This window comes from Chelmon rostratus, chromosome 8, assembly GCF_017976325.1.
Source record: "Chelmon rostratus isolate fCheRos1 chromosome 8, fCheRos1.pri, whole genome shotgun sequence".
Classification (NCBI taxonomy): domain Eukaryota; kingdom Metazoa; phylum Chordata; class Actinopteri; order Chaetodontiformes; family Chaetodontidae; genus Chelmon; species Chelmon rostratus.
Genome location: NC_055665.1, coordinates 11409324 through 11422742, shown reverse-complemented (window position 1 = coordinate 11422742; position 13419 = coordinate 11409324). Strand labels below are relative to the sequence as shown.

The following is a 13419-nucleotide window of genomic DNA, read 5'->3' as shown; positions in this document are numbered from 1 at the left end:
TCTTCAAGCTGAAGAGTGTCCCCGCTGTTTGTCATAATGACACAATCTCAGCCTCTCGTCCTCCATCTCTGCGTCCCTTGTTCCAGCTCCCCCTAACTCTGTCTGTCTCTGTGTCTGTCTCATTTCCCCTGACGCGTTTGTGGACAGGGACAGAATGCCGCTTCCTCTCTCTTTGTAAAATATTCTTCCCAACTCTCTCATTACCTCTCTCCCTCTCTTCCATGCTTGTTCGACCCATACAACCACCTCACTGTGGCTCCTGGTCTGCCTTTCTCCTCCAGTCCTCATTTACTCTGGGTTACAATGTTGAGATTAGGTTGTCGGTGCCATTTTACTTCTCAAGGCAACTTCATTGTTTTGGACTCTCTCTATCTCTGTCTCAGTCTCCTTCCTCTTTGTTAGTTTGGACACAGTGCTGCTTTTTGTATAACTGACCCTTGACCTTGACGAGTCACCTTCAATAATGGGCCAACAGCAAGCGATACTCTAGACCTGCACCTTTGTGCTTATTATTAACCTTTCTGTCTCCCTGTGTGTCCCTTGTTTCTATCTATCTATCTATCTATCTATCTATCTATCTATCTATCTATCTATCTATCTATCTATCTATCTATCTATCTATCTATCTATCTATCTATCTATCTATCTAGCCCCCTGGCCTCAATTCTTCTCGTGTCCAACACGATCCCTTGTCTCATCTCTTAACCCCTTTTTTGTTTTTCTTGCCTTCTTCTATTTTCTCTTTTTTCCTTCCTCCTCTCTACTTCCCCCCCTTTTAACAATATCCATTTCCCGTTTCCTTCCCCCTACCCATCCCCTTTCCAGATGAGATTGAGATGCTGGAGCGCCTCTGGCTGTCCGGTATCTGCCATAATGACAAAATTGAGGTGATGAGCAGTAAACTGGATATTGACAACATGGCCGGGGTCTTCTACATGCTGCTGGTAGCTATGGGCCTCAGTCTGCTGGTGTTTGCCTGGGAACACTTGGTCTACTGGAAGCTGCGCCACTGCATGGCCACCAGTTCTGGGAAATTAGACTTTCTCCTGGCAATCAGCAGGGTAAGTGTTTTTGTCTTGTGGAAAGTATTTTATCAACGAAAAAAAAAAATCATCCACATTTCCACTGCTAATGCTCTCACAATGTAGTGCACTCAAAATAAGCTGCAGTATAACAGTATAAAATGATGGGAACCGCAGTACTGTGCATGTGACCATAAGCACAAACATGTGTGCACGGTTAGCATGTGTGCTCCTGCCTGTGTGTATGCCCTTATCTGTTACTGAGTGTGAGTGTTAGAAAGTGTGAGGTCTGAGGTCAATTCAATTCCACTCAGTCAATTCAGGAGATTAATTGAAATTCAATTCTGCTCACACCCTGGATATCCTGTTCCTTTGACAATGACCTTGACAGAACTAGCCCACACCATATGCATGTGATTATTGTAGCTTCACTGATAATAATTTATCCTTTTTCGCCACTGTGGTTGTAATTTATGTATTTACGCATGTATGCAATTTCATTTACCAAACAATGCACAACTGCACTATAAATAGAAATGGATGTTTATCTGAAAAATAGCAATCTTGCATTTCTTTTGGAAACTGGAGCTTATTTGGATTTTCATTCTCATTCGCTCCCCTCTTTCTCTGTCTCTCTCTCTTTGTCTCATGTACAAACAGTAATAATGTCTTTTGTATGTGTGTGGTACTATATCTTCAGTCTACTGCATCTGTATTGTTACATTTTTTTACATTTTACATTACATTTAAATACTGTTTATTCTATTTTATGTTATGTTGCTCTATGAGTAAACACAGACTCTGTGTTTCTTGTTTGTACTCTCTTTTTCTCAGGGCATGTATAGTTGCTGTAGTTTTGAGGATGAAACAGCACCAGGTGGAGCTAAAGCTTTGCCTACTCATCATCATACAGCAATGGTTACTGTCCCGTCCCAGCCACATGTTGTCTCAACATCGATGACCAGCCCAGCCATTGCCATGGCGCAACAGCAGCAGCCACCACAACAGCAGCAACCACAACCTGTGTACAAAACACCTCTACCGGGCTCTCCTCCCACTGTGGTGCATTCTGGGACAGCATTGGGTCCCTCCAACACCCCCATTGCTGGTGCACCCCTCCCTTGCTCCACCTTCCTGCCCCGGCCAGACCGCAGACTGGCAGTGGTGGATCGCTGGAGGCTGCCCAAATCTGCTACAGCCACCAACCCAATGGCTGTAAGGGGGGCCATCACAGACATGGGGCCCTTTGCTCAGAAAGTCCCACCAAACTGGGTTTCAACTGCTGGAGGGGGTGGGGGACTTGATGGTTACAAGAGATACTATGGTCCCATTGACCCTGAGGGACTGGGGCCCTGCATGGAGCAGCAGGCAGGGTCCCAGACCCCCAAGACTATGCCCAGGGGCCACCCCCAGCCCCCTCCAGCTAGTGTGGCCTTCTACTCAGAGAAGGGCATGGACCACGGGGTTGGGAAGAGGGTGGTGGGAGGTGGCAGCGGAAGTCAGGGGAAAGGGGCCGTTAAACCTCTGGGCACTCCCAGACTGCCTCCTAAGAGTCAGGCCCCTCTGCCTCCTACACCCCCACTGCCACACCCCTCTCCCCCTCTCCCCTCATCCTTCTGGAGGAAGCGCAGGCCCAAGAAGCCCAAAGAGCCTGGAGGGCCACTATATGAGAACATTCTGCCCCTGGGGCGGAGGGGAGGCGCACGAGATGGAGTGAGGGAGGGTGGAGGGAGGAGGGCACGCCCCCTCTCTCCCCCGCTCTCACTTCCTGTGCCAGTACCCCTCAGCCCCTCTTACACCCCTCCTTCTCCCTCTGCATCCTTGCACTATACGTCCTCGTCCTCTTCGTCGACCACCTCATCTACATCCACGTCTTCATCTGCCTCATCCTCTCGCTCCACCTCTCCCACCTACTCTTACAGCTCCTCCAGGAGCACACGAGACAGGACTGGAGGAATAGATGGAGAGGATGATGATGATGATGAGGAGCTGACGGAAGAGTCCAGCCTCCTCCTTGGCAGGGGGAGGGAAAGGGAACGCTCAATCATCCGGCCTCGTTCCCTCAGCCACGGGCGCCTGCCCCCACCTATACCCCCCAGGAAACCACGCACATCCTGGTGTGACAGAGAAAGGGAGCGAGAGAGGGAGAGAGGGGGAAGCCAACTGTCTCAGCTCCAAGAGTGGTGGGCAAGCTGGAATGAGCGAGAGAGGAGCGGAGCGGGTGGAGATGCTGAGCGGCAAAAAAGGGAAAAGAAGAGAAGAAAAGAGAAGGAGAAAGAGAAGAAGAAAAAGAAAAAGAACAAAAAGAGGAAAAAGAGGGAAGAAAGGGAAAGAGAGAGAGAGAGAGAAAGAAAGCGACGAAAGGTGAAAAAGAAGAAGAAGAAAGCACTTAAGACAAAGAAAAGAAAGAAATCAACTGGGGGAAGACGATCTGAGCCAGAGGAGGGAGATGTAGAGCCAGACAGAGAAGGAGAGGTGGAAGGAGAGAGGGAAGGAGGAATACAAGATTACTCCTCCTTCTCTGCCCAGTATCGGAGCACATTTGGGGAGAAGAGTCGGGATTCATGGGAAGGAGAGCGGGAGAGGGGTAGAAGAGAAGCAGGAGATGAGGGCAATGATAGGGAACAGGAGGACAGGAGCAGGGAGAGGCGTCCCAAATCCTCACGCTCTCATTCCAGACATCATACCCCCAATAAGCGCTACCCAAACCTCAACAAACTCCCTGCATCAGTCAAATTTTGGGTGAATGGAAGAGGAGACGATTCTAATACTCCTCCAACATCCCTGCACCCGCTCCTTCCATCCTCCAAGCGGAGAAGAAGTGGAGGGATGGACAGAGAAGATAGTGGTAGACTCGGAGAGCGGCGTCCTTTGTTGATGCATTATGAAAAAGAGAAAGCACAGACAAGAGAAGGGCTGTCCTTCCATGAGTGGGACTCTGAAGATGATGAGGATGATGACGATGAGGAAGAGGAAGTGAGGGAGCGGGTGGAGGAGAGAGGAAGGAGAGCAGGAAGGGGGGCAGTGTCCGAGTCAGAGAGGGACAGGGTCAGAGCAGAGGACAGTTATTCAGATGAGGGCTCGTCAGGGGAGTTTGGCCGTTTTGAAAGATACTGGGAAGGGGGTGCAGGGGGTAGCAGCTCTGGAATAGGCGGCATAGGCGGAGGAGGGTGGTTCTTTGGCACCTACCCTTCCAGAGAGAAAGGGGGCAGCATCAACAGTAGAGATGACTCCTTACTAGGAACTCGAGCAGAGGGATGGATCGGTGCTGATTTCTGGGGTTCAGGGCCAGGAGTAGGTTGGGGGTCAGGAGGAGGGAGTGGAGGGCTCGGCACACAGTGGCCACCACCACCCGCAGCCTTCCCTCCTCCTAGAAGATACTGGTCGATGGACAAGATCCCTGTGAAGGGAGACAAAAAATGGAAGAGTGGAGGAGGTAAGAGCAAGGGGCGAGCTAGGGACAGAGGGGAAGAAGCAGGACGGGCCACCATGTGTTCCTGCAGCCTTTACCCCCAACCCCATCCTTACCCACATCCCCACAGCCGCTCTCACACCTCGCATTCAAAGAGAGGAGCCACGGCGCTTTCACATAGCCAGGAAGAGCTTCTCCCCCACTGCCACAGCTTCAGCGGGGGTTCTCGGCCCAAGCCTCTGCCCCCTAAACCAGATCTTAGTCAGGCCAAATCAGGCAGCCAATCTAACCTCAGCCTCAGCACACAGCCCACAGACCATCCACCGCAGCCCTCACCGTCACCACCCCAGCAGCCGTCCATGTCTCCCACCGCTCTCCCGATGCCCATCCCGCCTCCGCCCTCTTCATCCTCCGTCTCACCACCAGCAGGGGTCGGGATGGCAGGCCAGGGCCAGGCTCAGGCTTCAGCCAGTGCCAAACTCCAGTATCAGAGACTGCGCTCGGTGCCACAGCCACGGAGGTTCTACTCCCCCCACCTGCCACTCAAAGCCAAGAGCCTGTGCTCACGCCGAGGGTCGGCCCACTTCTCCAGCCTGGAGAGTGAGGTATGACAGGGGGAGAGGAGAGAGGGAGACGTGGGAGCGAGCACCACTGCTATTGAGAACCGTGGTGCCATGGCAGCTGGAGCCAGGGATGACACCAGAGATATGGCTGCCTTGTTGACCATAGGTAATCAATTAGCAACCATCACTGCAGGCACTAATATGGACAGTAGTTCTACTGCCAACCCTACTCTGTGTGAGAGCAACACTACCGCCTCCCGCTCCATTGTACGGGTTTTGGTGAGGGCGACAGTGAGACGCCACACCAGGGTGAGCTACGTCCGTTTGGATGGTTCCCATGACGATGTGAGTGAAAGTGAGACTGCATCACCGGGGACTGCAGCTCCTGAACTTCTTCTTCGCTCAGAATTGAGCTTTGTGATGTCATCTTCGGTTCTCCTCCCCTCCCCGAGTCACAACTATGGATAAGAGTAGTCTCCAACCTGTGAGTAATGATGTCATATTTGTACACACAAACACACACATGCACGAACACACACACACACACACAGATATATGCTCAAAACGTCTCCCTCCCTCTGGCTTTGTGAACACACCTCTTTGGGATGTGGAGAGACCCACCCTCTCCAAAAAGAGACCAGCGTTTGGTCAATAGACTCTGGCTCCCTGTCTTCATTGGCTGTTGGCTTTTGAACTCAATTGGTGGACTGCTTCTTGGTGTTGGAGAGACTGTCCCCTCTTCTTCCCTTTTGTAAATCGGTTGATATGAAAAGCAATGCAGTCAGCTCTCTCATGCACTCTGTCTGCCTGATCACCTTTCACTGGACAGTGAGGACAGTGCTGTTTATTTGCCCACAGTGACCTCATGACACCATCAGACCCATCTAGCTCTACCCCAGGACCATCTACGTGATGTCATGTTTTACTAGAAACCCTTTTAACCAATCAAGATTGAACAGGAACCACTTCTCCTCCTCCCTGTTGGAGCTTGTCATGTCACCTCTGGTCCAACCAGAGCTCAAACACAGTTGAGTATCAAAGTATTTGAACAACAAACTGAACCTGAAAAGAGAAATAACAATAAGAACAAAAAAGACATGTAGCAGATTTTCTTTTATGTCTGTCTTTTTTTCTTTCTTACTCAGACTTTTCTCCCCATACCCTCTTTTTTATTCTATCAATATATTTCTCTCACTGTGTTAGTGTTTTAATAAAGAGGAGGCTGGATGTGGCTAGTGTTGGAAGTGGGAATGATTCAATAGCAGTGCCAAATTTCAACTCAAGAGCTTTCAAGCAAGATTGGTTTTCAAGTAATTTGTGTTCATAGATAAACCCCTATCTTTTCTTTTTACATGTGAACAACGCATTATTCACCATCATGTAAGTGGATCAAGGGGGTGATTGGTGCAATATCTGTAATTGGCACTAGATGGCTGCATAATATTCAAATAAGCTTTGGAGACAATTGTGCAAGAGACTTCTGGTGAGTTTAATAATTGAAGCTACATGATGCAGAGCAAGAGGCATGCAGCCATGAACTTTATTAATTTTATGAAAGTGGCTAGTCAGGATTTATACAGAGGAAGTAAGGGGGATTGAAACCAAGTGCAGTGTATTGTAAAAGCTCTCTTAGCATATTATTGTATTTCAGTACTATACTGTACCTCGGCAGAGTTTGTAGATGATGGATTATATGAAGCACAATTCTTCATTGTATTATTTCAGACATGTGTGCCACAGTTGTAACTGCACAATCTCCAGGTAACATGCTGGTATGTGGAAAACTATTCACTTGATGTTAACTCATGTTGCTATTATGGACAATAAAATTCACTGTAACCAAGGTTCAAATAACAAAGGACCACAGATACTTGTGCTGAGGAAATTATCTTGTACTTTGACTAGTTCCTTTCGGCAAATAAGACTGAACGATATACTGTGAATGCTCTGAGTTCCAATTTGAGGTGCATATAAAATAGCTGAGACTTCACTGAATGCAGTCAGTAATGACTCCTGTTATCAAGATTATCATATGACTGTTTGACTTTGAGCAATATTCCCACCTTCAATGTGACAGCGATGCAATGGCACATCTGTTTGCAGACACTGTAATTGTTTTTCCTCTAGTTTAAAATTAGATCATTTGTTTCCGCCAGAGTCAGATGTTTCACATCTTCAGTGATTTTCTCATAGGTGGGATTGGTTTCATCTAATTTGGTCGGATTGTGATTGTAGTAAATGAGTTCAAGTCTGCAACACCTGGCTCTGGTTGACCAATATGAATACGAAATGCTACTTGTTAGTGAACTCTAGCATTGTACCTTCTGTGAGCTGTGCAAAAAGCCATCTACTGTGTAAACTGTGCCAATGTTGCCAACATTGCAATGCATACACTCCATTTTCATAAGGTCAACATATCCACCTCATTTCTCACGCTAAGACCAGCCACAGCCCAGCTCTTCTCGTATTGTAGTCGAATGTAGCTTTGACATGATGTAGCAAAAGAACACCTACTTTTAGACTTTGTAGCTTTTTGGATGCTCTTGATAATGGCTAGAAGGAGGGGCGGGGGTTGACCTGCGATGTGAGGGACAGTGTGTTGTGTTTGTGCATGTCGTCACAGATCGAAGGGTTAGTCGACCTTCTCAATTCCCCTTTTAACTCCTTTGCCTTTTGATGAGAGCAGACTGTACCTTTTATCTGCACATGGATTGCTTTTTTTCTAGGTCTGTGCGGGGCAATTTTTAAAACAATCTGTCTTTGTTTTTAGAGAAATGCTTTTGCCTTTACCCATCCTTTGGAAATCCCCAGAGTCATTGCATGTTTAGCTGAATGAAATCTCAAAGATTTGTGGTGGGTGGGTGTCTTGTTCAATTGTAGCAAATGCTTAGGACCCAGGGAAGCCAGTTTGACGGACAACAGTTTGACTGCTTCCTGTGTAGTAGAATACAGTCATTTTCCACCAATCAACAGGGCTTAAACCTGGAATGTCATTGAGCATTATTGATTTCTATTGAGGCGCTAATACTTAAGTCTGTGACTGCATGAACAGAAGTGACTCTAAAAAACCCTCTGGCTTATTTTGTTTTATTTATTTTATTTTATGCTGAGAAAAAAGAATATATTAAAATATACTATGTTTTTGAGAATGTACCATGTTATACTGTGATTTAACTGAGATATTTTATTGTATTCAATTATCATTTGAATTCTATCATTTATCTATAAAGAAATATATATGTACAAATAAATATATACATATATATACATACAGGTATATATATATATTAGTTAAGTTTGGTATATTTGGAGGAAGTGTTAGATGAAATAGTTTTAAATGTTTTAGCTTTGTAGCGATTCTAGACACTGAAATCATTTTTGAATTTCGATTCCTCCTATATGACTGTGAAGACATTAGTGCCTGTGACAAAAAAGACAAGTAAAAGTCTAAACTCTCTATTCATCTGTATCTACTATAGCTATCAGTCTGTCACTCCTCTCGAACTACCTAACATGACTTTTTGACACTCGCTGCTTTTACGCATCTCTCACACAGTCTGCTGTCTCTTTTGCTTTCTCCTGCTCTCCTCTGCAGTTCTTCCTCCTGGTTTTCATTAACACGCTATGAACATTCTCCACCTCTCCTCTTTTAAAGTTCTTTCACATTGCGCTCACATCTCTTTGTTAATTAACCCATCCATTGACCTTTGCTTTTTTCCTTTGATCACTTCCTTTTTAAATCAGCTCATTCCTCTGTCTCTCACTTAGCAAAAAACAGAGACCAGTAGATACTGTGTTCTTGCTCCTTTTGACTGATTGTTGATGATGATGATCAATTAATTGACTGATGAAATAATTAATGAACAATGTTACTATTACTGATGTGACTGAAGTGTGTATCTGACGACCATGCCACTGTAGCAAGTCTGGGCTGTACCACACCACCAGCGAGCAAATGAGGCCACAGTTGCTATGGTGTTGCCATGGCATTTTCATGGCGTTGCCATGGTGTCCTCTGCACCGCCACCACCTGGTGCCTGCTGGGTAATATAGTATAATGTCCTTCACTTTCCCCAAAGCACTGGTCAAAGATCTGCTATGCTCCCCTCTGCTCAGTCCTGACCTTAATCAGTGGGAGGTGAAATATTTAAAGCTCACTTTGGGAGAGTGCTGAGGGGCAACACGGTGGTGACGTGTCTGCTGTCTATGCTGATCTAGACTGGACTGGTTTGGCCTGAAGTGGCTATGATAAAGCGTTGATAACGTGTCAACCACCTAATCTGTAGATCAACAGTTTACGCTGCCCTGCATGTTATCACAAAAGCTTCATATCATGGATAGCCTCAAACCAGTCAGGACTGAAGTGTATTTTTCAATGACTACGTTTACATGCACAAACTATTCTGGTTTTTGCCCTTATTCCATAAAGGACAATATTCCTACTAAGCTGTTTACATGGCTAATGAAAATAAATATTCCTATTTACATGCAGCCGTGCATGCTCTGATTAACGTAATCACATACATCCTGTTGTCCTTATGTGTCGTCTCTGTGTCAAATAGGAGTTTCTCCTTCTGGCCAGAAATATGGGCTTCTCTTGCGTGCATGCATCTGTACCCCAGCCTTACAAACTTTTGGATGGTTTTTTGTGTACAAAGCACAGGGCTGAACATGAAGGAGGCTGCGTGTCGCAAACTGGGGTAAAAAAACCCCCACCTGCGCTGTGTCCAAAGAATGCTCCAAAAACCTGAATAATACTGGCATTTAATCCCATGTCTCGATCGGAAAATGTAACGTTTGGAATAAGGCCTAGTTTGGAATATTCAAACAGAATATGCTGTTTAAATTGCCCATTTCAACTTTGGAATATTGTCATATTCGGAATAATAGTGGAAAATGCGTGCATGTAAATGTAGTGTGTCTATACTTTTTCTAGTATTGAATGTGTGTGTGTTTTATGTTGCGAGGCTACATGCCATGTACGCCTATTGCATGTGCTCTAATCATGTGTAAAAACCCACTACAGCATGATTCTGTAGTGCTCTCCTTTGCTCTCCCTCTGTTTTTCCTCTCCCACTATTTCTGAAAAACACACACACACACACACACACACTTTGCTGTGCATGCATATTTAACACACAATGCGTAAATCACTCAGCCAATGATCCTCATCTTCCTCTAGCCCTCACTAAGCTGCAGTCTAAAGCATTGCCTCAAGTAGTGTGATCATCCCACACAGGCACACGTGTGGCTTCACAAACACTCACAAACACACACACACACACACACACACACACACACACACACACACTCTGGCTACTCAAATTTCTTGAAAATGCAGAATCTTTTGTGTAAAAATTTGGTTAAGTACATTCACAATCACTGTTTCTCTTGTTTTGAGCCATCTGTCACTTGAGTTTTCTGTATAGTCCTGCACTCTGCTTCGCACTGTCCTGCCTGTTCTGATCCATCAGTTCCTGTTTAGAGTTGTCAAGTTCAATTTGCTTTACTTTGCTGACTTGCTCCTCTTTTGATTTACCTTGTTGTCCTAATCTGCTTTGATTTATCAGATTTACTGTCTGGTCAAATTGTATGCATTGAACAGTCCAGTCCAGCCTAGTGCAGTGTGCTCCAGGCTAGTCTAGTGCCTGAGTTTGTAAGAGATCCTGGTGCAGCCTCAAGCTCATCCCCTCTCTCTACTGGCCTGTTACCTGGGAAGCAATACGTGTGGTGCTCCAGAATTCAAACAGGGTCTTCATTGGCTGACTCGGCCATGAATTATATCAAGGAAATACAGGAGTGCCACACGTTGTACTCACCAGGTCTAGGGTCTGCATGTTGCACCATGAAAAGCTTGTCCTACCCCAGTGACAGGGCACATATACCCACAGAAACCAGTGTGTGTGTCTTTTCAGCATTGTACAAGGCGCAGTTCTGCTCTAGTAACCTCGCCAGCACTATAGGCCTACTTACGGGTTGCTAAGGCGGGTTGCTAGTAGGGTGATGTTGCTCCTAGCCCAGACTGGTCTGGTCTATGCCCTAATTTAAACGTGTTAGTTTATTTGACATTGTCTGTCTGGGGTGGGGCTGGAGGGTCAGTGCTGCACTTACTTCCTGAGAATTGCTTCATAAAATATGATTCTCTTTAATTAATGCCAGTGGTGCTGTGTTTCCTTCCAAGTCTTTTGTCACAAATGCGATTATAACTAAGGGGCTTTGAGATTGTGTTTGTGCATTGTGTGTGTGTGTGTGTGTGAGAGAGAGAGAGAGAGAGAGTGTGTGTGTCTGAGTGTGTATTTTCTCTTGTGACAGTATTTTCCATACAAGCTATTACCCAGTCAGAACTCCTTCAAAGTAAATTTATGGAGAGCTCAAAGTGTAGTTTCTCTGGCATTCTGACAGGCAGTCCACTGCCAAAGTGTGTGTGTGAGCCTATTTGTGTATGTTTGTGTGTGTGTGTGTTTGTGTGAGTGTGTGCGCGCACGCGAGTCCATGCTTGCTTGCATATATTTCTCAGAGGTTTTTCGGTTCTTGTCAGAGTTTTTGCTTTGATCTGGCCAGAGCTGACCTAACATAATCCACTTCTTTGGCCCTCAAAGACAGCAACACACCTAACACTCTGCCTCAACTCTCAACCTCAGCCAACTGCGGCCAAGTCAGAGCCTGACCAGCTCTGTTTCTACTACAACAAACAGATGTGTTTCTGCTGATCAGAACAGAATTTTAAACAGACCTGACCCCGATGCAGCTTTCTGGGAAGTCATCCATAGACCTGTGTTGAATGATATTTGCACTGATGGCCTTCAGTTTTTTTGTATTGTTTTGTTGTGTTGGGGTTTTCTTTAACCTTCATGAGCCAAATTAATTATATCAGGAGTAGATAAAGTCAGAGAGGATGCAAACACAGGGATATGTGATACTGAATTTGAAATAGTTTTTACTTTCATCGTCCTTTGTGGAAAAATCTCTTATCTGGTTCTCAGAGCTAGATTTAAATTTATTCCCAAACTTGTTTCTTTAGAATGCTGCTCACCCAAGCATGGCAAAACATCCAAACAGTACCTGACACATGATATTCTGCAAGAGTGTTGATGGGGATATTAAATATGTTTTGTTCTGCTCCCTGTGCGCCTGCGATCTGCTAATTAGCCATGCTTTGTCAGTGTGATGGGCTAATGGCTAATTGCATTGTGAGGCCTCTGTGTGTACATGCAGTAATGACTTAACGCTCTAATAAGATTGAGTTACAGGCAGTTGGATCATAGTGTCCCCAAACACTGATCTGAGGTCAGTGTTATGCTTTTGTCTCAAACGGTTATGATGGGAGAGTGGAGGGGATAAACTGATCCTTGATGTCCCGTGTGGGATTTCGATCACTGGCTTTGTGTTCTGTCATTTATCTAAGAGCTGGGTGCTCTTAGATGCCAGCAGTGATGTAGTGTGTTTTTATGGATACCAAATACAGGAACACAATTTTCATTTGATTAAATATGCATTATATGGAGTGAATTCTGCTCAACTATGCTTTTATCTTGAAATAATAAAATATGTATGATCTGGATTGGCCAGTTGATAAATGTCTGCACCCAGCGCAGCTGTATCTGATTAACTCCTGCCTTCTCCCACCTGCTCCTTTATTTTCCCTCCATCTCCCTTCTTCTCCCTGCTGCAGCACCTCCCAGTCCTCAGTCACTTCTGTTCCAACTCCGCGGTCACACACATTCACAGGCGCTCACACACATGCAGTACGGTGACGCACACACTCATGAACGGTGTGTGGGAATGGAAGGAGCGTGCTGCGTCCCTGCTGAGGTGCAGCAGATTGATCCTGTACTGATCTGCCACCGGGTCCCTGGGGATTTGTAAAGCATGTCTGCGGTGCAGGGCTTAACACTTTCTCTCACTCCCTCTCTGTCTTTGTCTCTCTCTCTCATTCTTCTCTCTCTAGCGACAGGAGTGTTGTCCCTTGCTATGCAGTGCAGTGGCCCCCACGCTCCCCCACCTCTCGCTCTCCATCTCAGCCCTCAGTGTTCTACCTATAACAGGTTCCCATTCTGTTTTGATTTTCTTTCAGTTCTGTTTCCTCTGACTAACTCTGTCATTTCATTTATTCTCTGCTCTACTCTATCTCTGGTTATCCCATCCTTAAAATCATTCTGTCCTCCCTGCGGATTTCCCTTTCTACTACATTTTTATTGATACTGTAATTTCTCTATTGTTTCTTTCACTGCTCTTTTGCTGATACTGTTGTCTTTCTTAAAAATGTCTGAAGAAATATATGTCTAATGTGCATTGATATCTGCTGAGTAGCTAAATCTATGTCCATGTATATCTACACACACTTAACTCTCACACGTACAGTACATGTGGAAGCGGAGCACTGTTTCTCTTTCATCATGTGTGCATCGCTTCAGGGTTCTAC

The 13419-nt window shown here is 45.7% G+C and overlaps 1 protein-coding gene across 1 annotated transcript in view; it reads left to right on the top strand.

Annotated features, from left to right (window-relative positions):
• The window catches only part of LOC121610283 (glutamate receptor ionotropic, NMDA 2D), a 28224-nt gene extending 23179 nt beyond the window's left edge, over nucleotides 1-5045 (top strand). Inside the window, exons 14-18 of the mRNA XM_041942318.1 lie at nucleotides 826-1061; nucleotides 1857-2424; nucleotides 2533-3407; nucleotides 3552-3870; nucleotides 4111-5045. Of these exons, the coding sequence (XP_041798252.1) occupies nucleotides 826-1061; nucleotides 1857-2424; nucleotides 2533-3407; nucleotides 3552-3870; nucleotides 4111-5045 (2933 nt within the window). The remainder of the gene's footprint in view (nucleotides 1-825; nucleotides 1062-1856; nucleotides 2425-2532; nucleotides 3408-3551; nucleotides 3871-4110) is intronic.
• The last annotated feature ends 8374 nt before the right edge of the window (nucleotides 5046-13419 follow it).